This window comes from Spermophilus citellus (assembly GCF_964194105.1).
Source record: "Spermophilus citellus genome assembly, chromosome: 2".
NCBI classification, from domain to species: Eukaryota; Metazoa; Chordata; class Mammalia; order Rodentia; family Sciuridae; genus Spermophilus; species Spermophilus citellus.
Window position 1 is genome coordinate 181,965,624 of NC_138183.1, and position 25,422 is coordinate 181,991,045.

The 25,422-nt window shown below is 36.6% G+C and overlaps 1 protein-coding gene across 1 annotated transcript in view; it reads right to left on the minus strand.

The window, feature by feature from the left end:
- The window catches only part of CCDC81 (coiled-coil domain containing 81), a 39,475-nt gene extending 33,291 nt beyond the window's left edge, over positions 1–6,184 (minus strand). Inside the window, exon 1 of the mRNA XM_081278604.1 lies at positions 6,061–6,184. Within this exon, the coding sequence (XP_081134730.1) occupies positions 6,061–6,139 (79 nt within the window). The 5' untranslated portion in view covers positions 6,140–6,184. The remainder of the gene's footprint in view (positions 1–6,060) is intronic.
- Between the last annotated feature and the right edge of the window lie 19,238 nt (positions 6,185–25,422).

Below are 25,422 nucleotides of genomic sequence, written 5' to 3' on the forward strand. Positions count from 1 at the left end.
CAAGGGTTTTGCTTTAAGTTAATGGGTAGATTTTGCACTATCTACTGTGATCAGAAAGACACCTTCTATGTTTATTTTCTTGTCTCATGTTGTGGTTTAAAAAAACTGTGGTAGAAAATAGGTAGTTACCAATAACTATAATGTTAATGAGCAATATAAATATATGCTCTGGATATGTTTAAAAACATGGAAAATTATGTCTATGTTGACATCTCCATTTCCAAATATAAACTTGTGCTTATTAAAGACACTTTCCAATGATGAACTTTACGCGAATCTAGATTATTACGTTTTAATCCTCAAAGTAGAAGATCAAGAAAGGTGACATTAACCAGACTGCCACTTTGGGACATACATGAAGTTGGTGACAAAAGCCAATTCTTTCCTCACTTTGACAACTGCTTGATTTATTGGTATCATTTTTTTCCTTACTGGTTTAAACCACTAATTAAAGCAGGGAAATTGCAACCTTTTAATCCTAGCAAATAAAGGTAATAAATATTTTCATTATTATGCTAGGGAAGGGGCAGGTTAACTGGATGAGAAGTAGCAGTTACTCTCATGGGAATAAGTTTGATGTTGGAAATGTAATCACTCGCCAATGAAACCAGGGCTGCATGCCACAGCGAGCACAAGGGCAAAGATCCTGCCCTTCCTCTAAATCTTGGATGTGTAGTTTCTGTAACTAGGTGTTTCCCACACTCTGTCCACCCTACTGCTTTCCCCACTCCTGCCTGCCCCTGTAGCCAAAAGAATTCTCCTACTGGCTGCTAAGAACTAAGAAGGTCTTTCAACCAGGCCAAACTGTATACTGGGTTATAATTTTTATTCTAACCAAAAATGTCATTAATTCACTAATAAAAATCTCAATATCCAGATTTACTCAGAGAATTTTCAAAGTCATTAAGTCAAAACTTAAAGTTTATGACTAAAAGTCTTTCACCTAGACATTCAGCTCAGATTTCAGGAAGCTAACAACAGAAGAAATGACTTATTAAGGCCAGGAGGAAACTGTATAGTTTGCAACCAAACCCTAATGAAAAGAATTAACTAAGCTTTTCATTTGTATGATTTGTTTAAGTTCCCCTTAATGTTTTACTCCATGAAATATAAAAGGCAAAGTTGTACAAAAGCAGACTTAATTGTTTTAACTGAAATTTGTTATTTTTCACTGAACAAAAAAGGAAAACGTGTATCCACACTCTCCTTAGGAAGTTTTTAACCCCTATAATTCAATTGTGATAGATTTACAAATTATATAGATGGTGATTTATTCTTACACTCCAAATTTTCAGAGAGGACATTACTAAATCTCAAAATGAAAAGAATCTCAATCCAGTCTAAAAAGCAAATTAAATAATATACTACTCTTTTATATTTTAAGGAAAGCTGGATTTCTTATTTTTTTAATCATGAAATGCCAAAAATCACTGTTATAGAGAACTATTTCTTACATATACCTTTCTACATTCAATTCAACCTTCATTTCACTTCAAATTCTAAATAGTTTATAAACTCAAACCATATTTTCAATCACAATGACAAGTATCTTATCATAATAAAATGGACTAAGCATACATTATGTAAATTGAAAAATAACATATGCCAGAATAGATATTAATATCAAAAACTTTAAAATATCAAAAATTAAAATACAATCATCTTCTAAAATTAAAATATTCATGTAAAAACAGAACAAAATATTCAATAATATTAAATACTATGTCACAGAGCATAGTACAAAGGAAAGAGCCATATGCTGCATGTTAGGCCTAAGCCTTCCTGCCTCTGTGGAATTAATGGTTTCACTCAGTTTACATTTGTAAAATCATGACAGGACCTTGTAAGCACTATAATTACATAATATTGAACTTTGGTGAAACACAAAAGCAGTTGGAATACAAAGTAAAGAACAAATGCAATGATAAAGTTCATTCATATTTTGCTGAGGTTTAAAGTTTATCTTCCTCTCTTTACAATGCACCATTTGTGGAATATTAACACAGTTATTTTGATTTCAGCTCTGTCATACATCCAATAAAGCCCTTGCTAAAATCACCACTGGTCAATAAATTCAATGAGCATGTTGATTGTTCATCTCTTCTGATTCCCTCTATCAGGTCTGACACTATTGATCACTCCCCTCCTTTAAGCAAAACTCCTTTTGACTGTCATGACACACTGTCTCCCGGGTTTCCTCTTACCTCTCTGGCTATTTCTTCTCAGTCTACTTTTCAGGCTTATCCTCCTCAAGGATGATCCATTAAATGATGAGGTGTTTCAAACTAGGACCCTAGGCTGCTTCCCCTTTAGATATTCTGCTTAAGCATTCACATCCATGCCCAGTATGATTCCCAAATGTTTATTTATAAGTCCAGATTCCTCAAACCCCTATCTCTAAGGTTATGAACTTGTGTATTTGATCCAACTACCTACTTGGGCAGCCCACAGAGTCCCTTCAACTTGTCCAAAATCAGGATCCTTGTCTATAAGAAACCCACTTTAAAGACATAGATTAAAAGTAAATGTATAGGGCTGGGGATGTGGCTCAAGCGGTAGCGCGCTCGCCTGGTATGCGTGCGGCCCGGGTTCGATCCTCAGCACCACATACCAACAAAGATGTTGTGTCCGCCGAGAACTAAAAAATAAATATTAATAAAAAAAAGTAAATGTATAGTATTATAATATGTCAAAATACACTCTACTGTCATGTATATCTAAAAAGAAAGAATAAAAGTAAATAGCACTAAGTCAAAAAAGAAGTAAATGAATAGAGAAAAATAGATCATGCTAACACTAATCAAGAGAAAATGAGTAACTATTAATTTCAGATGGAGAAGACTTCAAATCTAAGAAAGCTATAAGGGATAAAGAAGAGCATTATATAATAATAAGGTCAATCATTCAAGAAGATATAATAATCCTTAATATGCATTTGCCTGAAAACAGAACATAAAATTATATAAGGCAAAACCTAAAAGAACTGTAAAGAGCAAAAGATTAATCCACTTTCGTGCTAGGAGATTTTGAATCTCTTCTATCAGAAATGGACAGAACCAGCTGGGTGAGGTAGCACACACCTATAATCCCAGTTACTTGGAAGACTAGAACAAGAAGATGGCAAATTTAGCAAGGCTAGCCTCAGCAAATTAGCAAGACCCTCAGAAATGGAGTGAGGCCATAAACATCAGTGAGACCTTGTTTCAAAATATAAAACAATGGCTGGTGGTGGAGCACTTGCCTAGCAATGTGCGAGGCCCTGGGTTCTATTCTCAGCACCACAAATAAATAAATAAAATAAAGGTCTATTGACAACTGAATCTTTTTTAGATTTTAATTAGGTATATATGACAGCAGAATATACACAAATGCAGCACAACTTTACATTTCTATGGCGGTACACAATGTAGCATCGCATTATATGTGCAGTCATACATGAATCTAGAGTAATGATGACCATCTCATTGCAGCATCTTTCCTACCCCCATACCCCTTTCCCACCCCGCCCTCCCCTTTGCCCAAAGTTCCTCCATTTTTCCCTTATCCCCCACCATTATGGATCAGCATCCACTTATCAAAGAGTACATTCCGCCTTTGGCTTTTTGGGATTGGCATACTTCACTTAGCATGGTATTCTCCAACTCCATCCATTTATCTGCAAATGCCATGATTTTATTGTATTTTAATTCTGAGTAATATTCCATTGTGTATATATGCTACAGTTTCTTTATCTATTCATCTATTGAAGGGCATCTAGATTGCTTCCACAGCTTAGCTATTGTGAATTGAGCTGCTATAAACATTGGTGTAGCTGTGTCCCTGTGGTATGCTGATTTTAAGTCCTTTGGGTATAGACCAAGGAGTGGGTTAGCTGGTCAAATGGTGGTTCCATTTCAAGTTTTCTAAGGAATCTCCATGCTGCTTTCCAGATTTTTTTAATTTAATTTTTTAAATAAATAAATGATAAAATATAAAACAAAAAGGGCTGGAGATGTAATTCAGTGGTAAAGTGCTACTGGATTAAATCCCCAGTACAAGGAAACAAAAAAAAAAAAATAAGCTACCACCACACACACCTAAATCTAGAATGCTGTGATAGTAAATGCTGGTACTGATGTGGAATAACAGAAATTTTAACTGATTGCTGCTGGAGTGCAACATGATACAAACCCTATGGAAGTCAGCCTGGCAATTTTTTATTCTCTTACCAAACATTCTAGCAATCATCCTTCTTAGTATTTACCTAAATGAACTGAAAACGAATATCCACACAAAATCCTACACACAGATATTTATGGTTGCCAAAACTTGGAAGCAACCAAGATGCCTTTCAACTGGCAAATGGATAAAACTGTACTGCATTTGGGTGACCAAATATTATTCAATACTAAAAAGAAACAAGCTAGTAAGCCATGAAAAGACATGAAGGGAATTTAAATGTATATTGCTAAATGAAAGAAGCCAGTTTTAAAAGGCTACATACTATATGATTCAAACTATATAACTTTTTGAAAAGGACAAACTATGGAGACAGTAGAAAGATCAGTGGGCACCAGGAATTGGAAGCTGGGGTAGGGATGAATAGGTGGAACACAAAGGACTTTGAGGTCAGTGGAAAGCCTCTATATGACACTCAATGATGGATACAAGTCATCTTACATTTGTCCAAACCCATAGAATGTATAAGACTGAACCTGACTATGATGTATCAATGTAGGCTCATCAGTTTTAACAATTGCACCACTTTCTGTGGGGGATGATGATAACCCAGGAAACTATACATGTACAGGGATAGAGGGATGGGAGAAATCTCTGTACCTTCCTCTAAATTTTGAAAATTTTGCTTCAAAGTTAAAGCTGTTTTTAAAAACAGACTAAAAAATAAAAGATTTAGAGCTGGAGGATTAGACCAGTGGTACAGTGGTACAATACTTGTCTGTAAGGCTCTGAGTTCAATCCCCAGAACTGAGGTGGGCTGGGGGGACTTCTTATTGTACCATTTTTCCTCTTCATAGCACTTTCCTCAAATGTAAATACACATTTATTTGTATGATTTTTTGATTAATGTGTACCTTCCTCACTAGATTGTAAATTTCAAGATTTTTAGTCAACATCAGTTCTCTAGTGCTCAGTACATAAATAGGATTTCAAAAAAGTACACACACACACACACACACACACATATATATATATATAATTTATAAATATGGCAAATATTTTAAATCCAAATACTATCTTTAATACTTCTCTTAGAATTATTTTGATGGGAAAAATTAGGAGTGATTCAGGAGAAGAAAAAGAAGAAGAATTCATGACCATTTATTTTGTCCCCTAAAATCATTTGGTTAAAATCTAGACAATATGTCTAAGTTACACTGGCTTGATAATAATAATAGCTTCCACTTCTGGAACACCTTTCTTCCAAAGGGCTCCTATGGCTTACAGACAGATCTCAAAGTCTACTTTGAGGCAACTAAGAAACTACAGTAAAAACAGATTGTGTTGCCACTAACCAAGCTTGGTGAGTCTTCTATGAAAAGCTGCCCAGGTCCCCTTTCAAACAGTTATCAAATATTTTTATGATCATTTCATTTTCTTAACAAAACTGCAAGATGTCAAGGACAGCAAAAGCAACGGTGCCTTTGCATGAACTCTGAAAAGGAACCATCTAAAAGTTCCTGTGCAACAATTTTTCTCTAGGTATCCACAAGGGTTTCCATCTGTCCCAGTAGATGAAATGGGATGGTTGTTTTTAGCTAGCATTTATTTGTGGTAGTTCACTAGCTAAATACTGTGTGTGTGTGTGTGTGTGTGTGTGTGTGTGTGTGTGTTTATAAATATGTATTATTTCGTTTAATCAAAACCCTCGTCTGCCTCCATTCCCTGCTTACGACAGCCAATTAAAAATAAACAAATGGTTAATGTGATACCTAGCTAGTTAACAAAGCAACCTCCTGGAGCCAGGGAATAGAAAAATAAGTATTCCACCTCACCACTACCCCACGCCCCAAAACAGGTGAAGGTCCAGTGTCTCCAGAGTCCCCACCCCAAGCCTCTTACCCTCCTGGCTCAGCAAGGGCAGCGTGGGCAGCACCTGCCTGCTCAGGTCCTGAAGAGCAGGAATGATAGTGTCCAACATCCTCAGTTCCCAATCAACTCGATACTGGGTCCCTGATTGGTCTCTTTTCTTCCTTCGTTATATGGAGTTTGTACCAAAATGATTTTCCCACCCTTCAGCCCTTTCTCCCCGGAGCTTAGGATATGCTTTAAAAATAAAAATTTCCAAAATCTTGAACTTCGTTGACTCTTTTTCTTTGTGTCAACTTAAACGTTGCTTCTCGCTGTCTCTGCCCCTAATCTGGCTCTCAGGCTGCTCCCACCACAAAAAGCAGAAAGGCAGCTCGGAGCTGAGCCAAGGGTGTGGGAATCCGCGCCCACCCGAACCGTGACGGACACCGTGAGAGGGTGGGCGGGAGCCTGGAGAGGGAGAGGCCCTGCTGAGCTGAGGGAAGAGTGCGTTGCTAGGACACGACAAAGGCTGGCCCCAGCCGGGGCCTCCACGCCGGACTCGGCCCCGCCCCCTAACATGAGCCGGCCTCTAGGTTGCCGGGTAATTCCGGAGCTCGAGTAAGCGAGAACAGAAAGAAACTTAATTTTTAACTTTGTTTTTTTTCCTCCTTTTCTTACCCCGGCAGCGAAGAGCCTTCATGGTTAAGGTGGTCACTTTCTTAACCAACGTGGACAAATCTGGGAATGCCTCTGGTCAAGAGCGGTGTGCATTCAAGTTGCCAGATCTGCAATGAGAATTTGTTTCTTGGTTTTATTTTTTGCTGGGCTCCCCTCTTAGGAAATAGAAAGTTGGAGAACTGAGGAAAAAGAAGTTACCTTTTTTCTTTTTTTTTTTTTTTTTTTTTTTCCTTCTCTAGATCTCTTCCTAGAGAATTATGTTTATGCTCTTGGCTCTGCTGGTATCACAGAGTGAACCTACCCAAGTAAACCCCATCCAAGTGAAGAGATAGAGCACTATCAGTACCACAGAAATGCAGCTCCGTTTTCCCATCCAATCATTATCCCAACAAATACTATAGATTGGCTTTGCCAGCATTTGAAATTTGGAAATCACATAGCAGGGACTCTTTCGTGTCCGGCTCTGTCGCTTACGTTGTGAGACTCATCCATAGTTTGGGTTGGTTTTTTGTTGTTGTTGTTGTTGTTGTTTGTTTTGTTTTGTTGTAGGAGCAATTTGTTCATTTTCACTTTTCATATTATTTCTTTGTGTGAATAGACACAATTTACTTATTCCACTGTGAGAGGCACCGTAGTTGTTTCCATCTGGGGCTATTAAGAATATTGCAGCTGCAATAAAACTTTTGATGAATATATGTACTCATCTTGGATGTGTATACAACTAGTAGATTGGTGGGTCAAAGAAAATGCATGTGACCAATTTTAATAGATAATGCCAAGCAGATTTCCAAATTAATTGTTATGAAGGCAGGAGGAAGAACTGCTGGAACACAGTGCAGACAGAGACCAGGAATGGACAAGAAAGCCCCACAAAATAAAAATTGTTCCACATTCTCCACCATTTAAAAATTTTTCATCACACTTCCATGTAAGGAAAAACAAACAAAAAAAAAAGGTTGCTTTAAAGCCTAGGAAAGAATTAAATTACTTTTAATTTTCATGTAAATACAAGGGTTTTGCTCAATATTACTTGATTTTCTAGGAATTCAAAATCAAAGTTCTCCACTATTTAGGAAAATTTTATCATTACCTTCAATGAGGCTGGTGGTGGATCAATAGCTCACACACCCAAACCAGGCTGCATTTGTAGCTGTTGTACTCATAGGATTCTTCTGTAGATATAAGCTTGGGTGACATAATTATACCTCCCAGTATATTCATACTTGGACAAACACATGATATATAATCATCATCATTATATATATATATATGGATATTAATATATATCCTTTAATTTTTCTATTGTGCTAGAGTTATGGTTTTATGTTCATCTTTAAATAATATGAATAAACTGTATCGCTCATAAACCTCATTTCAGGATAATAAAAAGGCCTTAAAATTTTTTAAATATTTTTTAGTTGTAGATGGACACAATGCCTTTATTTATTTTTCCATGTTGTGCTGAGGATCGAACCCAGTGCCTCACACGTGTTAGATGAGCACTCTACCACTGAGTCACAAACTCAGCCTTAAGATGGTTTTTATAAAAAAAATAGTCCCTGGGTCTAATAGGACTGAGAACTTCTCTGATAGAAACTGCAGACTATAACTCAGCCACTTTCTCTAACTTGGTTAAGAAGATCAAAACTAAGTTTTTGAGTTTCACTCAAATTAGTTTCTTGATAATCTAATTTCCTCCCATTCTCCCTTTTAAAACCTAACTTTTGTCCTATAGTATGTTGATGATGTTTTGTCTTCACACGTTTTCAGAGTAGACTTTCTCAAATCCTTTAAGGAAATAAGCAGAGAATATTGTCCAAAGAATCAGCAGCAAAGCAGTGGACAAAATCTTTTCTGAATATTGTCTTGAGAGCAATTACTAAGCTAGATAGTTTATTTTATTTTTTATCTATCTGTTTATTTATTTTATACAGGGGATTGAACCAAGAGGTTCTTTACCACTGAGCAACATCCCCAGCCCTCTTTATTTTTTATTTTGAGACAGGGTCTCACTAAATTGCTTACAGCCTCGCTAAATTGCTGAGACTGGCCTTGAACTTGCAATCCTCCTGCCTCAACCTCCTGAGTCACTGGGATTACAGTCATGCACCACTATACACACAGCAAGCCACTTAATTTTGAGTGTCAATATAAGACTTATTGTTCTACATTAAGATAATAATGGAAATATAACACTATGTTAGTTTCTTAAATTATATTGTGAATTAAATATGGTGATAGCATTTTTAGTCTCTAGAAATGTTGTCTTCAGTTTCAGAAGATAGCTATTAATGCTAATTATTAATTGTAGATGGCAAAGGAGGCTCTTAAAATAGTAAAGATAAAGACTTTTCTTCCAAGGTCCTTTTTTTTTTTTTCCTTAATTGTCTCTTGATAATAGAGGTTATGGAGACATATATGATCATGTTTACTAGCAAATTCCAAGGATCTGTAAATCTTACATATCCTGAAAATACATACCTTTCAGTGGTAAAAAAAAAAGCTCAAATGAACTGTGCAATTCCATGGAGATGAATATTCTCTCTGAATATACTTGCACAATTCATACAAATATATATGTATATGCAATATTGTTTGGCATGTAAAATCTTAGAATTAATCTGTCACAGAGATGTTAGTTAGCTTTCTGTCATTGTGACAAACTACCTGAGATACACAACTTATAAAAAGGAAAGATTTGCTTTTGTCTCATGGTAGCTAGCTGAGGTATCCATCAATGGATGAATGGACAAAGAAAATGTGGTGTATATACACAATGGAACAAAATTCAACCTTAAAAAACAATGAAATCCTATAATTTACAACAACATGGATGGAACTGGAGAACAAGGAAATAAGACAGGCACAGAAAGAGAAAACCACTTGTCCTCGTTTATATTTGGAAGCTTAAAAAAGTTGATTTCATTGAAGTAGAGAATAGAATAGTGGTTATAGAGGAAAGAAGGAGAGAGCAAAGGAGGCTAGAAGGAGGTTGGACAATGACTACGAAAATATAGTTCAATAGGAAGAATAAGTTTCAGTGGCCTAGAGCATAAAAGAATGACTAGTTAACATTTTATCATATACCATATAAAGAACTGGAAGACAGGAGTTCAGAGTTTCCCAATACAAAGAAATAATAAATGTTTGAAGAAGTGGAAATGCTAATTACCCTGAATTAATCATTACACATTATATACTTGTGTTGAATTATAAAATTCTAATCCATAAATAAGTCAATTAAAGATTAAAAGTTTGCTCAAACCAGGCATGGTGGCACATGCCTATACTCCCAGCAGCTTAGGAGGCTAAGACAGGAGGATTCCAAGTTCAAAGCCAGCCTCAGCAATTTAGTAAGGCCTTGAGGGACTCAGCGAAACCCTGCCTCTAAATAAATACAAAAAAAAAGGGTTGAGGATGTGGCTCAGTTGTTAAGCATCCTTGGGTTCAATCCCAGTACAAAAAAAAAAAAAAAAAAGGCTGCTCAAAAGAAAGCTGTACATTTACCTGGTGATATTGAAAAAGTTTCAAGATGTGCTAAGTGAAAACCAGTTGCAGAATAGTATTTATATATGTATTTGATTTACTTCAAATAAAGAATACATATAATATATACACATAGTCAATATATACTTGTGAATACATGGAATATTTGAAGAAAGATACACACACACACAAAAAATGTTAACCATTGTATTTTTCAAGTAATGAGAAATTGTGGACAGAGGGAAAGGAGATCCAAGAACTTTGATTTTCACTTTTCTCCTTTATTTATTATTTATCAAGAACATAAATTACTTTAATAATATTTAAGATAATTTACTAAAGAGAGTAAGAGATAGAGGTATAGGCAGAGTGCATGAATTTATGGCAGTACTGAAGGAAGCAAACAAGGCCAAAGTTTTCCAAAGTACTGTACTTGTACTTTTCTGAAAGCTTCAGCTTTCCTTACAAACCCACAATGAATGGGCAGTCACTTTTACCCAAGCCCCAAGGTGCACACAATATTTAGTGGCTTATATTTAAAGAAAGTTGGAAACCGACTGAAAATAAAACATTTAACCCCGGTGCCATGGCTCATGCCTTCCCCAACTTAGGGAAGATAAGGTAGGAGGCCCCCAATTTTGAAGTCAACCTTGGCAATTTAGCAAGATTTTGCCTTAGAATAAATAAAAAGGGATAGGGATGTAGCTCAGAGGAAAAAGCACACCTGTGTTCAACCCCTAGTACTGCAAATTAATTAATTAATTTTTAAAAAATTTTAAATTATAACATTCATTACACAGCACCAAACTAAAATTTTGCAATAAACAATTTAACACATATCCATTGAGTTCCTAATCTGAACTACTTTGCTAGTTGCTAAAAGAAATATAGACATATACTTAATTCTTACACATGAAAAGTACACAGTTCACTTTTCACCATTTAACAAATATTTATAAGTTTCTAAAATCAGGGTTGGGTTCCAAAATCAAAATACATATTGAAAATTGGTGAAAAACAAAACTACTCTAAAAATTCTTCTCAGGAATGTGCAATGTGGGAATACCCATATATAACATCTCTCCATTCATAAATTCAATACAATCAGCCTTTCTTTCCAATATTGGAGAAGATCACTTTTTTCAGGTCAAACTCAGTAAAGCAGTTGAGTTGTATTTAGGAAAGCAATCTTGTTTGAAAAATTCAAATGGTAGATTTGCACTCAGCACTGTGATATGCTTATACTTAGGAACTGAGGCAGATTGAAAATAAACCTGATGCATATCCTTAGTTCCTTCCTTATTCAAGGACGCATGCAGAAATGGACTTGTGGTGGCGTTGTGCTGTCAAATAAGGTGGAAGGAAACTGCATTTCCCTTCCCTGTATCATTCTAGGCAAAGAGAAATGTGTGACATTTGGAAGGCAGAAGTAAAGCAGCAGACATTCTTGTGCTCTGAAAATCCCTGAGTAGTCACTGACCTGCTGGCTTGCTGTATGGGCATGGGCCTACAGCCTGGCCTGATCTCAATCTGATTCTCTAATTCCTGGATCAGATAGGTGAGCAGCAGTGTTGCCAAGGATACTGCCTTATCCTGCAGGTCACTCATATCACTAAGTTTGGATGTACAGAGAAACAGAGACAGCTTGCAATTTATCCTCACAAGATCTTATTTCCCTTGTCAGTTCTAGGTTATTCTCACCAATTCTGATCTTTCCTTGCTCTCTCCCATACTACAACCATCTTTCTTCCTGGATGTTGGCTCTGCTGACTTATGGCCCCAAATCAGACACAAGGGCCAGCACCAGACACAAATGACTTAACCAGCTTCTATAGCTGTGTAAGGAGCTAATGCCAGTAATAAATGTCATGTTTTCTATCACTCATATGGGACCTGCTTCTTTGACTGAACTCTTATATAGGAGTAGTGGTTAAAACTAAAGTATTTAAATTATTCTCTTTTGATTTTATTTGGATTTGAATCAGCATAAGTAACTGCTATGCACTGCAACCTTATGGTAAATATGTGTTAAGTGTTATGTTCAAGATAAGAAAACAGTGTCTCAAGAAGGGTCCCAGAGGAGGGAAATGACTTCTGACTGGGATGATTGATTTGAATGCTAAACAAAGGAGTTTGGACTTTATTTGGAAAGTGTGGAATAATTCCCGAAGGCCTTGAATAAGAGGCTGTCCTAATTATCATTTTATTCTCTAGTCTTAAAGAGTTTGACTATCACAATATGGTTAATGTAGTTGAGTGATAGCTGTTCAAAAACTTTTGACAAATGAAACTACAAAACTACATTTGTTTTCCTTGCAATACATTAAAGAAAGGTAAATGTAACTAATGTGACAAATAAAATGACGTTGAAACTAAGCTGTGGAATTATCTCCCAAAGAAGAAATAAAAGAATACTCTTGAAGTTAGACTATTTAAAAATAGGTCATGTCAAGTAAGAGATAGCACACTGTCACCATTCTGCCTGGACTCTGCAGGATAAAAGTCATGCAATAGAACTTTCCCATGTTTAATAGATGTGTTCTCAATGAATAATACATGTGATATGGATACCTATATAAAAAACATTAGGCATCTAGGAATAGAAGACAAAGTTGATATTTAAGTCATATTCACCTGACCTGCCCCTCTGACATTTTGCACATTTCTTCCATTTCACACAAGCTGAAGTGAGGAATTTGGTATTAAAAAACTTGAATTTGGGGCTGAGGCTGTAGCTCAGAAATAGAATGCTCACCTAGCTCATGCGAGGGCCTGGGTTCGATCCTCAGCACCACATAAAAATAAATAAAATAAAGATGTTGTGTCTAGTTACAACTAAAAAATTTTTTAAAACTTGATTTAAGCCTAAAATTAACATAAATAAGTGTATATGGATAAATGAAATATTAATATTTCTGGGCCTCAATTTTTCATCTTTTTCTGTATTACTGGTTTGTTGTAAAGGATGCAAACATACATACAGAACATAGAAGCTTTTTGTCTCAATACTTATGGCAAATAAGCCAACAAAGAAGATAAAAAGTTATTTTTAAAAATCCAAAATAAGGCAGAAAAGAACAAAGGAAATTAAAAAACCAGATACACAGAAAAAAAATGGGAAACTTAGAGAACAAGGATTGGTTAAGGTAAGTAGTGAGAATTTCTAGAGATATAACCAAAGTACTTATTCCAAACAGAGGGCCCAGGCTTCCAAGGTCAAGTCATGGATGCAGAATTGAGATGATTCCAATAACAAAGTAAATAATAAAACAAATAACAATAGTTTAAATCTATAAATATACATTTCATGCCTTTTTAATACTCTTTCCTCCACATGGAATACTCTCCTTCTCTCCATTCCCAATTCACTACTTGCAAGGCACCGTGCTTTCCCAAGCTGATCTGCCTGTAGTGATTATTTCTTAAACTTGAATTCCCCTCCCAATCTCTAACCTGTCCTTGTGCCCAAGCCTCAGCTGTTATTAGGAAACCTTCTTCTGCTTATCTGTATAGCTAATTTAGGTGACCTTTATCTGGGCTCACATTTCTTAACATTTCTCAGATGATAGTTAACTAAGCTTTATGGACATGCAGTGTTTGGAAATTCCCCAGGATCCATGCCACCCTATCTAATGGAAAGCACCATCTGGTGGTAAAGAGGGTGACTGTTCTAGATCTCCAAGATGTGCTATCTGAGCCTTCAGAGAGCTTTTAAGACTGTGTTAGAGAAAAAAGATTATGATGAGATTGTTAGAGAAAGAAACTGTGATGACTTATACACAGTTATACATACAGTTAAAAATAACTCTTATTGAGAGAATGCTTCCTGCTTTTACTCACTCCCACTTTTTTCACCCACCCACATTCACTCTTTCCTTATTTCTCAACCCCTTTCTCCTGCATTTCAACAGTGCTTTTGAAAACACAGTTGTGGCTGGTGTTCATTCTGTTTTGGCTGCCCTAACAGCATCCAGATTTCCTTTTGGAATTCACACATCCACGTTCTGTGTGATCTAGACAGGACAGTTATTCCTGATGACCACATGCCATTCCCAAAGGTGAAGGAAACAGATCCTTGCCCTTCTTGACTTAGCCCCACCAGGTACCAGACATACAACCCAAGCTTAGTTGTCAGAAGCTCATTCTGGGACTCAGGCCATTGAATTGGTGACATACAGACAACAAGAAAATCTGGAAGATATTCATTCAAGGATGAAGGATGGTAGGTACTCCTCACAACCCCATTTTAAGAAAATTGGGGCTGGAGTTGTAGCACAGTGGTAAAAGTACTTGCCTAGCATGTGTAAAACACTGGGTTCAATCCTCAGCACCATATAAAATAAATAAATAAAATATAAAGGCATTTTTAAAAAGGCTTCCCATCATATATATATATATATATATATATATATATATATATATATATATATATATTTTTTTTTTTTTTTTTTTAAAGAAGAAAATAACCAAGATGATTTGTTTGTTTGTTTTGGTACCAGGGATTGAACCTGGAGGCACTTAACTGAGCCACACTCCCAGCCTGTTTTGCTGTTTTGTCTCCTTTCTCCCTCCCTTTCTTCCTCCCTCCCTCCCTCCCTCCCTCCCTTCCTTCCTTCCATTTTGAGACAGGTATTGCTGAGACTGGCTTTGAATTTGCAATTCTCCTGCCTCAGCCTCCCAAGTCGCTAGAATTATAGGTGTGTGCCACCACAACAGGAAAAAAAAAAGAAAGAAATTGCCAATGTTCTTTTTTTTTCTTTTAAAGAGAGAGTGAGAGAGAATTTTTTTAATATTTATTTTTTAGTTATCGGCAGACACAACATCTTTGTATGTGGTGCTGAGGATCGAACCCGGGCCGCACACATGCCAGGCGAGCACGCTACCGCTTGAGCCACATCCCCAGCCCAAGAGATTGTCAAGGTTCTTAATGTCTGGCCCTCATCAGCCCCCTTGATTCCTGTCCATTTCCAAGTCTGATTTCCCTGGCCCCCATCACTCTCTGGGTTTCCCAATAATCTTCTGATAACTCCCTTCTGCTTAATTTAGACCAAGTCAGCATCTATGTTCTTGCCTGCTTATATGTTTACAAAACAACTGAACTTCAGACTAGTGTAATCGAATAAAAGGAGACTATCATAACTTCCTATAATCATTATCAAAAAATAAGGATTAAAAAGAAACATTTAAATCCTAGCTTTAGTTATCAGTGGACTCAAGCAGTTAATGTGAGGATACTTTGAAATGAAAACCAGAAAAAGAACAAATGTTAACAGGAAGATTAGACATTTCTAATGTAGATGAGCTCACGTAGTCCTGGAATGGAAATTAATCCTCATAATGGCATACTGATTTGGTTCCGTTAGGAAAGCAGCTGCAGCTGGGAAGCACTCAACAGACAAGCCTGCTCTCCCCCCACTTTGGAGAAGCTCTCCCTGCAGAGACAAATGGAGATGAAGCAGAGGGAACAAATGTCTACACCCAGTGGGTATATCAGGCAGGAGAGTTTATGAGAAACACAAGAAAGTAGGGGCTGAAACATCATGCTGGGGCTGAGGGTGATTTGCTTAAAAGAGAAGAAGGCATTGAGAATCACTTCTGAGGTACCCTGTCATTTGGTGGCTTATGCTGTGAGGTCCTCAGCTCTCACATATGGCAAGGGAGAAACCAGACCAAAAGCCAAGTACCTGCTTCATCTGTGGTCTCCAAATGAATTGGAAGCACTTGCTTGAGCCATTATTAGAGAATAGCTTGAGGTTCTAGTAAAGTCTGGCTGTACTCAAGAGGAAAGAATCTACCTGGAAAAGGGAGGCAAAACTCCACTCCTTGGTTGCTGGCTGGCCTCCCTTCACTGTAGAGCACTTGAGGAGGGACTGTGCAGCTGATTCCTTTCTGATTCCCTGGGCAATCCGTTTCTCAGAAGAGACACTGCCCATGAGAAAGGTGACACTAGAAAATAAGCAGAGCAAACCCAAGGGCCTGCCACCACTCATTCTCTGTCTTAAGGCTTTATCCAAATGCTTTTGTTATCTGAGTCTTGAAAGCATCAAATTTTTGATCAGAATGAACTTCATTGCTCACTTAGGTATGTGATAAAGTTCATGAAAACAGGAAGTAAAAATAACAACAACTACCAAAAAGAAAAGGAAAAAGAAAACCTGAAACTTGTAGATTCTCTAGGTTAGGCTCTGACAAAATGACCAGTTATGACCACCTGTTCAGTTGTGCTTAAATATGTCATTATTAATAGTAAACACCATCAGATAAGCAAACCATCTAGAAAGTAAAAGAAGAACAGGTATAAAGCAAAGTAATATTATAAAAGTATAAAATCCTATTTTACCTTTAAATATACACACAATTGTACTTCACAATGCAAATGCTACAAAGAATTTTGAACTTTTGTGAATTTAACATAAAAGCCAATAAAAATGAAAACCTTCCAAGTTCTCTAGGAAAAACATAAATTGAAAATAGTTTAATGCCCTATGTAAAGTCATTCTTTTAATTTCATCTGTGTATCTTACTACATAAAACAATGATTTTTTTTCAAATTTCACATGTAAAATATTATAAGATTGGTACATATGAACCCCAAAATTCAACGTACTTAAAATTGAATTCAATATCTTCTCAAATTAAGTTCCTATTTCTGCTGACTCTTCTGAATATCTTTTTTCCTTATCTAGTGAAACTTCAACCATCCTCCTAGATCAGGTCAAATGTTACCTTGTGTAACATGTTTTTGACAGTCTCTAGAAAAACACTTCAAAAAATAATGTCTGCTCTGGTGAGATTACTAAATGCCAGGTCTTGGTTTTGAATAATGTTTTCCTGTGATCCCAAAGGACCTGTTCATACCTCCTTCACTACTCTTCCCACATTATTCTCATTGCAGCTGCTTTCCACACCAGACTAGAAGCTTCTTGAAGGGAACTGTGTCTTCTTCATCTTTGTACCCACATCCCCTTACCACAGTGTCTGGTATATAAAACATAATCAAATGTTTGTTGGCTTACAGAACTTTCCTTAATGAAATTCGACAGAAGTTCTTTCATGTTATATAAATGTAAGTACCACCTACAGATCTGAAATATTGGCTATTATCCTATCAAAAGTTCTATCATTGGAGGTTACTAATCTAATTTGCAGGGTTTATTTTAGAGCCATCAACATGCAGTTTAAATGGTAACTTTCTTCTTAGATCATTTATAAATATCTCTTTTACTGCTACCACAAATTCAATGTCTTATTTACAATATTGACAGGATTTCTTTAAAATGATTCTCTATATCTGACTTTCTCTAAAGGAAAATTTTGCATTAGGAATTCTGTCCCTTTCCAGAACTGATGTGTCTATGTCTCTGTCTCTCTCTTTCTCCCCCACCCTTTCCCTCTCTCTTCATAAGTTGTAAGAACAGATTTGCATGATATGTCCTACTATGCAGAGGTATAAATAAGAATCACTGATTTTCCATTCATGAAGAAGGCCATCACTCCTGCGGTTGGCACACTCCTCACCAAAATTTTATTGTCAGGCCCTTTCATACTACATATGGAAAAGCTACCATTTGAAGGAGCTAGTATTATTTCCAACTTGGCCTCTTTCCCAATTATCAGAGGTCTCCAAGTACAACCTAACTATGAACAGCCACTTACTGTCCTCTGTCACTGTTAAAATCAAAAGAATGAATCCAATGTAGGGGGAAAACTAATACAAGATCAACAACAGATAAGGCAAGAATACAAAACTAAGCTTTTGAAAACATGTAATTTTTTGTTGCAAACTATTTTTAAATTTTTTAATCAGCAAATCCACAATATAAAATTTAGCTTTATTATTCATCTTTAAGGGTACAATTCAATAGTGTTAATTATATTCTCATTATTGTGCAGTCAATCTCTAGAACCTTTTATATTACAATATTGAGACTCTATACCCATTAAACAACTCCCCATTTGCTCTTCTCCTCACCCCCCAAAACCATAACAACCACTATTCTACTTTCTGTGAGTTGGGCTACTCTGAACACCTCACTCACATAAGTGGAATCTTATAGTATTAGTCTTTTGTAACTCGCTTATTTTATTTAGCATAATGTCCTCAAAATTTACACATGTTGTACCATGTTGTCAAAAATTCAAAAATCTGAAAAAATTCAAAATCTAAAACACTCTGACCCCAAGAATTTCAGATAAGGAGTATTCAACCTGCAATAATATATAGAAGAATTTTGCTGCTATAAAAAATCTGTTCTCTGCCTATTTGTCCTCCTCTCAATTCCCAGAAATCATTAATCTTTTATTCTGTTTATAGTTTTTCCCTTTCCAGAATGTCATCTAGTATGTAGCCTTTTCAGATTGGCTTTTTCCACTTACTAACATATATTGATAGTTCTTTTCTGTCTTTTCATGGCTTTATAGCTTTTTTCTTTCTAGTGCTGAATAACATTCTATTATAACTATGTTTGGGGCCAAGCATGGTGACCATGCTTATAATACCAGCTACTCAGCAGGCTGAAGCAGGAAGATTACAAGTTCAAGGCCAATCTTTTAGTAAGACTCTGTCTCAAAAAAAAAAAAAAAAAAAAAGAGAACACACACTGAGCCCGGATCAGCTGAATTCAAGCTCCCTTTCACCTGCTTCCCGCAGACAAACAGCTGTGACTCAGCACTAATCCATCCGGCTGAAACAACTAGTCAGCCCTTCTCATCCTACAGAGGTAAATGCCTATCGAGCCTTCATAGGTAGTGGCCACAGGTTTCAAATGGGGCTTGGGAGAGACAGTAAGGACCCACCCGTTGCATTGGTCGCCCGGCAAAGGGAAACGAACTGTCGCCATTTGCAAGAGATACCACCATGGCAGAGAACTGACGTCATCAGACTGCGGCGGAGGAGATAACTTCATTGAAACCTGCGGCTACAGGTGTGTAATTCCCTAGCCTTCCCTCTCCACACATTGGGGAAACCTTAAGGGCCCCTCCCAGCTCTCCCGTGAGCACGATAGCCAGACCGAGGGAATCAGAGGTTGCGCGGGACCCGTGGTGCGGAACTACCGCTCCCACCAGTGCTGACAGCTGAGGTCTCTTGACCAGCTACCGGGGGCGTGGCTACCGGAGGGCAAGTAAAATTCGCTGAGGATTCTCAGCCCCAAGCTCTACAAACTTAGGGTCTGAGGGAATGGCAAACTGGGAGAGTGTGCCCAGTCGTTCATGAAAACAGGGCTCCCAGGAGCAGCAGACCTGGCGTGTAGCCAGTACTGTGGTGAGCGGCACCCGTGAGAGGGGCCTGGCTAGAGGAAAAGTGGGAAGTGACTAGACACAAGAGGAGGCCCTAGGCACTCAGGATTGGAGACTCGCCCAGTCTGGGAGGAGCTGCTGCACAGTGATTGGTTCCCGCGTATTGACAGAAGAAACTTGGCCTGGTGGGCACAGCGCCACCTACTGGAAAAGAAGTTAATCAAACTCTAAGACTGCATTTATTAGTTTTTTTTTTTCTTTTTTTCTTTTCTCTTTTTTTTTGATTTGGGTTTTTCTTTCATTTTCATTTTTCTTTCTTGTTGTTTTTTTAAATTTTTTTTACAATTTTTTAAATTTTTTTCTTCTAATTTTAATTTTAATTTTTTTATTATTTTTTTTAAATTTTTTTCTTTTTTATTTCCTTTTTTTTCTTCTTTTGTCTTTTCATTTCTTTTCAATTATCTTATCCCCCCTTCCTTGAATTCTACCTGCTTACTCTCATTCTCTTTAGTGACTTCTTCCCTTCCCTTCTAATACCTTTCCTCCCAAGCATCTAATAAATTTATAGGAGTAAACAGTAACTCATCAGTCAAACAGAACAAGAAGTAACATGAGCAGCTTCAAAAAGCAAGGAAGAAAAGGAGTACAAACAATGCAGGACAGCCTAAATATTCAGGAGGACCTAGAGTCATCAGAAAAATGGTCATATAAAGAACTCAAGGAACACCTTAGACAGATGGAATGGAACTTTAAAGAGGATATGAGAAAGCAAATTCAAGCAGCGAAAGAACACATTGAGAATGAAATACATAAACAGATAAAAGAGGAAGTTAAGCATCTTTATCAGGAGATAGAGATTATAAAAAATAATCAAACAGTAATTCTAGAAATGAAGGAAACTATAAACCAAATTAAAAACTCAATTGAGAATATCACTAACAGAGTGGAGCAAGTAGAAGCCAGAACGTCAGATAATGAAGACAAAATATATCATCTTGAAAACAGTCTAGCCAACTCAGAAAGGCTGGTAAAAAGTCATGAGAAAAACATCCAAGAGTTATGGGATAACATAAAAAAAACCAAACTTACGAGTCATCGGGATAAAGAAGGTACAGAGATTCAAACCAAGGGAATGAGTAACTTGCTGAATGAAATAATTACAGAAAACTTTCCAGAAATAAAAAAGGAAACAGATATACAAATTGAAGATGCATACAGGACACCGAGCACACAAAATCACAGTAGACCAACACCAAGACACATTGTTATGAAGATATCCAATATACAGAACAAAGAGAAAATATTAAAAGCTACAAGAGAAAGGAGACAGATTACATTCAGGGGTAAACCAATAAGGTTAACAACGGATGTTTCATCACAGACACTGAAAGCAAGAAGGTCATGGAACAATGTATTTCAAACACTGAAAGACAATGGATGCCAACCAAGAATTCTGTATCCAGCAAAATTAAGCTTCAGGTATGACAATGAAATAAAAATCTTTCATGATAAACAAAAGTTAAAAGAATTTGCAGCCAGAAAACCAGCATTGCAAAGCATTTTGAGCAAAACACTACATGAGGAAGAAATGAAAAACAATAACCAAAACCATCAGTAGGAAGTGCCTCGGTAAAGACAGAGGGCGAGGGGAAAGATAATCATGGAGAAACAAACTAAATTTTTTTAAAAAAGGATAAATAATCAAACATGGATGGAAGTACAAACCATATATCAATAGTAACTCTGAATGTGAATGGCTTAAACTCTCTAATAAAGCGACATAGGCTGGTATCATGGATTAAAAAAACAAATCCAACAATATGCTGCCTCCAGGAGACACATCTGACTGGAAAAGACATACACAGGCTGAAGGTGAAAGGATGGGAAAAAATATACCATGCACACGGTCCTCGTAAGCAAGCAGGAGTGGCTATCCTCATATCGAATAAAATCGACTTCAAGACTAAGTTAATCAAAAGGGATAAAGAAGGACATTATATACTGTTAAAAGGAACCATTCACCAACAAAACATAACAATTATCAATATTTATGCACCAAATAATGGTGCTGCGACATTCATAAAACAAATTATCCTCAAGTTCAAGAATCAAATAGACCACAACACAATAATTATGGGTGACTTCAACACACCTCTCTCACCATTGGACAGATCCTCCAAACAAAAGTTGAATGAAGAAATTGTAGAACTCAATATCACAATCAATAACCTAGACTTAACTGACATATATAGAATATATCAACCATCATCAAGTGGATATACTTTTTTCTCAGCAGCACATGGATCCTTCTCAAAAATAGACCATATATTATGCCATAGGGCAACCCTCAGTAAATATAAAGGGGTGGAGATAATACCATGCATTTTATCTGATCATAATGGAATGAAACTGGAAATCAATGATAAAAGAAGGAAGGAAAAATCCTACATCACATGGAAAATGAACAATATGTTACTGAATGATCAATGGGTTACAGAAGACATAAAGGAGGAAATCAAAAAAATTCTTAGAGATAAATGAAAATACAGACACAACATATCGGAATCTATGGGACACAATGAAAGCAGTTTTAAGAGGAAAATTCATTGCCTGGTGGTCATTCCTCAAAAAAAGAAAAAACCAACAAATAAATGAGCTCACACTTCATCTCAAAGCCCCAGAAAAGGAATAACAAAACAACAGCAAATGTAGCAGAAGGCAAGAAATAATTAAAATCAGAGCGGAAATCAATGAAATTGAAACAAAAGAAGCTATTGAAAAAATTAACAAAACTAAAAGTTGGTTCTTCGAAAAAATAAATAAGATCGACAGACCTTTAGCCATGTTAACGAAGAGAAGAAGAGAGAGAACTCAAATTACTAACATACGGGATGAAAAAGGCAATATCACAACAGATGCTACAGAAATACAGAAGACAATTAGAAATTATTTTGAAAACCTATATTCCAATAAAATAGAAGATAGTGAAGACATCGATAAATTTCTTAAGTCATATGATTTGCTCAGACTGAGTCAGGAGGATACACACAATTTGAACAGACCAATATCAATGGATGAAATTGAAGAAGCCATCAAAAGACTACCAACCAAGAAAAGCCCAGGACCGGATGGGTATACAGCGGAGTTTTACAAAACCTTTAAAGAAGAATTAATACCAATACTTTTCAAGTTATTTCAGGAAATAGAAAAAGAAGGAGCTCTTCCAAATTCATTCTATGAGGCCAACATCACCCTGATTCCGAAACCAGACAAAGACACCTCAAAGAAAGAAAACTACAGACCAATATCTCTAATGAACCTAGATGCAAAAATCCTCAATAAAATTCTGGCGAATCGAATACAAAAACACATCAAAAAAATTGTGCACCATGATCAAGTAGGATTCATCCCTGGGATGCAAGGATGGTTCAATATACGGAAATCAATAAATGTTATTCACCACATCAATAGACTTAAAGATAAGAACCATATGATCATCTTGATAGATGCAGAGAAAGCATTCGACAAAGTACAGCATCCCTTTATGTTCAAAACATTAGAAAAACTAGGGATAACAGGAACTTACCTTGACTTTGTAAAAGCTATCTATGCTAAGCCTCAGGCTAGCATCTTTCTGAATGGAGAAAAATTGAAGGCATTCCCTCTAAAATCTGGAACAAGACAGGGATGCCCTCTATCACCACTTCTATTCAATATAGTTCTCGAAACACTGGCCAGAGCAATTAGACAGACGAAAGAAATTAAAGGCATAAAAATAGGAAAAGAAGAACTTAAATTATCACTATTTGCAGATGACATGATTCTATACATAGAAGACCCAAAAGGGTCTACAAAGAAACTACTAGAACTAATAAATGAATTCAGCAAAGTGGCAGGATATAAAATCAACATGCATAAGTCAAAGGCATTTCTGTATATCAGCGACAAAACTTCTGAAACGGAAATGAGGAAAAACACTCCATTCACAATATCCTCAAAAGAAATAAAATACTTGGGAATCAACCTAACAAAAGAGGTGAAAGATTTATACAATGAAAACTACAGAACCCTAAAGAGAGAAGTAGAAGAAGATCTTAGAAGATGGAAAAATATACCCTGTTCATGGATAGGCAGAACTAACATCATCAAAATGGCGATATTACCAAAAGTTCTCTATAGGTTTAATGCAATGCCAATCAAAATCCCAAGGGCATTTCTTGTAGAAATAGATAAAGCAATCATGAAATTCATATGGAAAAATAAAAGACCCAGAATAGCAAAAGCAATTCTAAGCAGGAAGTGTGAATCAGGCGGTATAGCGATACCAGATTTCAAACTATATTACAGAGCAATAGTGACAAAAACAGCATGGTACTGGTACCAAAACAGGCAGGTGGACCAATGGTATAGAATAGAGGACACAGAGACTAATCCACAAAGTTACAACTATCTTATATTTGATAAAGGAGCTAAAAGCATGCAATGGAGGAAGGATAGCATCTTCAACAAATGGTGTTGGGAAAACTGGAAATCCATATGCAACAAAATGAAACTGAATCCCTTTCTCTCGCCATGCACAAAAGTTAACTCAAAATGGATCAAGGAGCTTGATATCAAATCTGAGACTCTGTGTCTGATAGAAGAAAAAGTTGACTCTGATTTACATATTGTGGGGTCGGGCTCCAAATTCCTTAATAGGACACCCATAGCACAAGAGTTAATAACAAGAATCAACAAATGGGACTTACTTAAACTAAAAAGTTTTTTCTCAGCAAGAGAAACAATAAGAGAGGTAAATAGGGAGCCTACATCCTGGGAACAAATTTTTACTCCTCACACTTCAGATAGAGCCCTAATATCCAGAGTATACAAAGAACTCAAAAAATTAGACAATAAGATAACAAATAACCCAATCAACAAATGGGCCAAGGACCTGAACAGACACTTCTCAGAGGAGGACATACAATCAATCAACAAGTACATGAAAAAATGCTCACCATCTCTAGCAGTCAGAGAAATGCAAATCAAAACCACCCTAAGATACCATCTCACTCCAGTAAGATTGGCAGCCACTATGAAGTCAAACAACAATAAGTGCTGGCGAGGATGTGGAGAAAAGGGTACACTTGTACATTGCTGGTGGGACTGCAAATTGGTGCGGCCAATTTGGAGAGCAGTTTGGAGATTCCTGGGAAAGCTGGGAATGGAACCACCATTTGACCCTGCTATTGCCCTTCTCGGACTATTCCCTGAAGACCTTAAAAGAGCATGCTACAGGGATACTGCCACATCGATGTTCATAGCAGCACAATTCACAATAGCTAGACTGTGGAACCAACCCAGATGCCCTTCAATAGATGAATGGATTAAAAAAAATGTGGCATCTATACACAATGGAGTACTATGCAGCAATAAAAAATGTCAAAATCATAGAATTTGCAGGGAAATGGATGGCACTAGAGCAGATTATGCTTAGTGAAGCTAGCCAATCCCTAAAAAACAAATACCAAATGTCTTCTTTGATATAATGAGAGCAACTATGAACAGAGCAGGGAGGAAGAGCAGGAAGAAAAGATTAACATTAAACAGAGACATGAGATGGGAGGGAAAGGGAGAGAAAAGGGAAATTGCATGGAAATGAAGGGAGACCCTCATTGCTATACAAAATTACATATAAGAGGTTGTGAGGGGAATGGGAAAATAAACAAGGAGAGAAATGAATTACAGTAGATGGGGTAGAGAGAGAAGATGGGAGGGGAGGGGAGGGGGGATAGTAGGGGATAGGAAAGGTAGCAGAATACAACAATTACTAATAGGGCATTATGTAAAATTGTGGATGTGTAACTGACGTGATTCTGCAATCTGCATTTGGGGTAAAATTGGGGGTTCATAACCCACTTTTATCTAATGTATGAAATATGATATGTCAAGAGCTTTGTAATGTTGTGAACAACCAATAAAAAAATAAAAATAATAATAAAAAAACATAAAAAAGGGCTGGGAGGTGTAGCT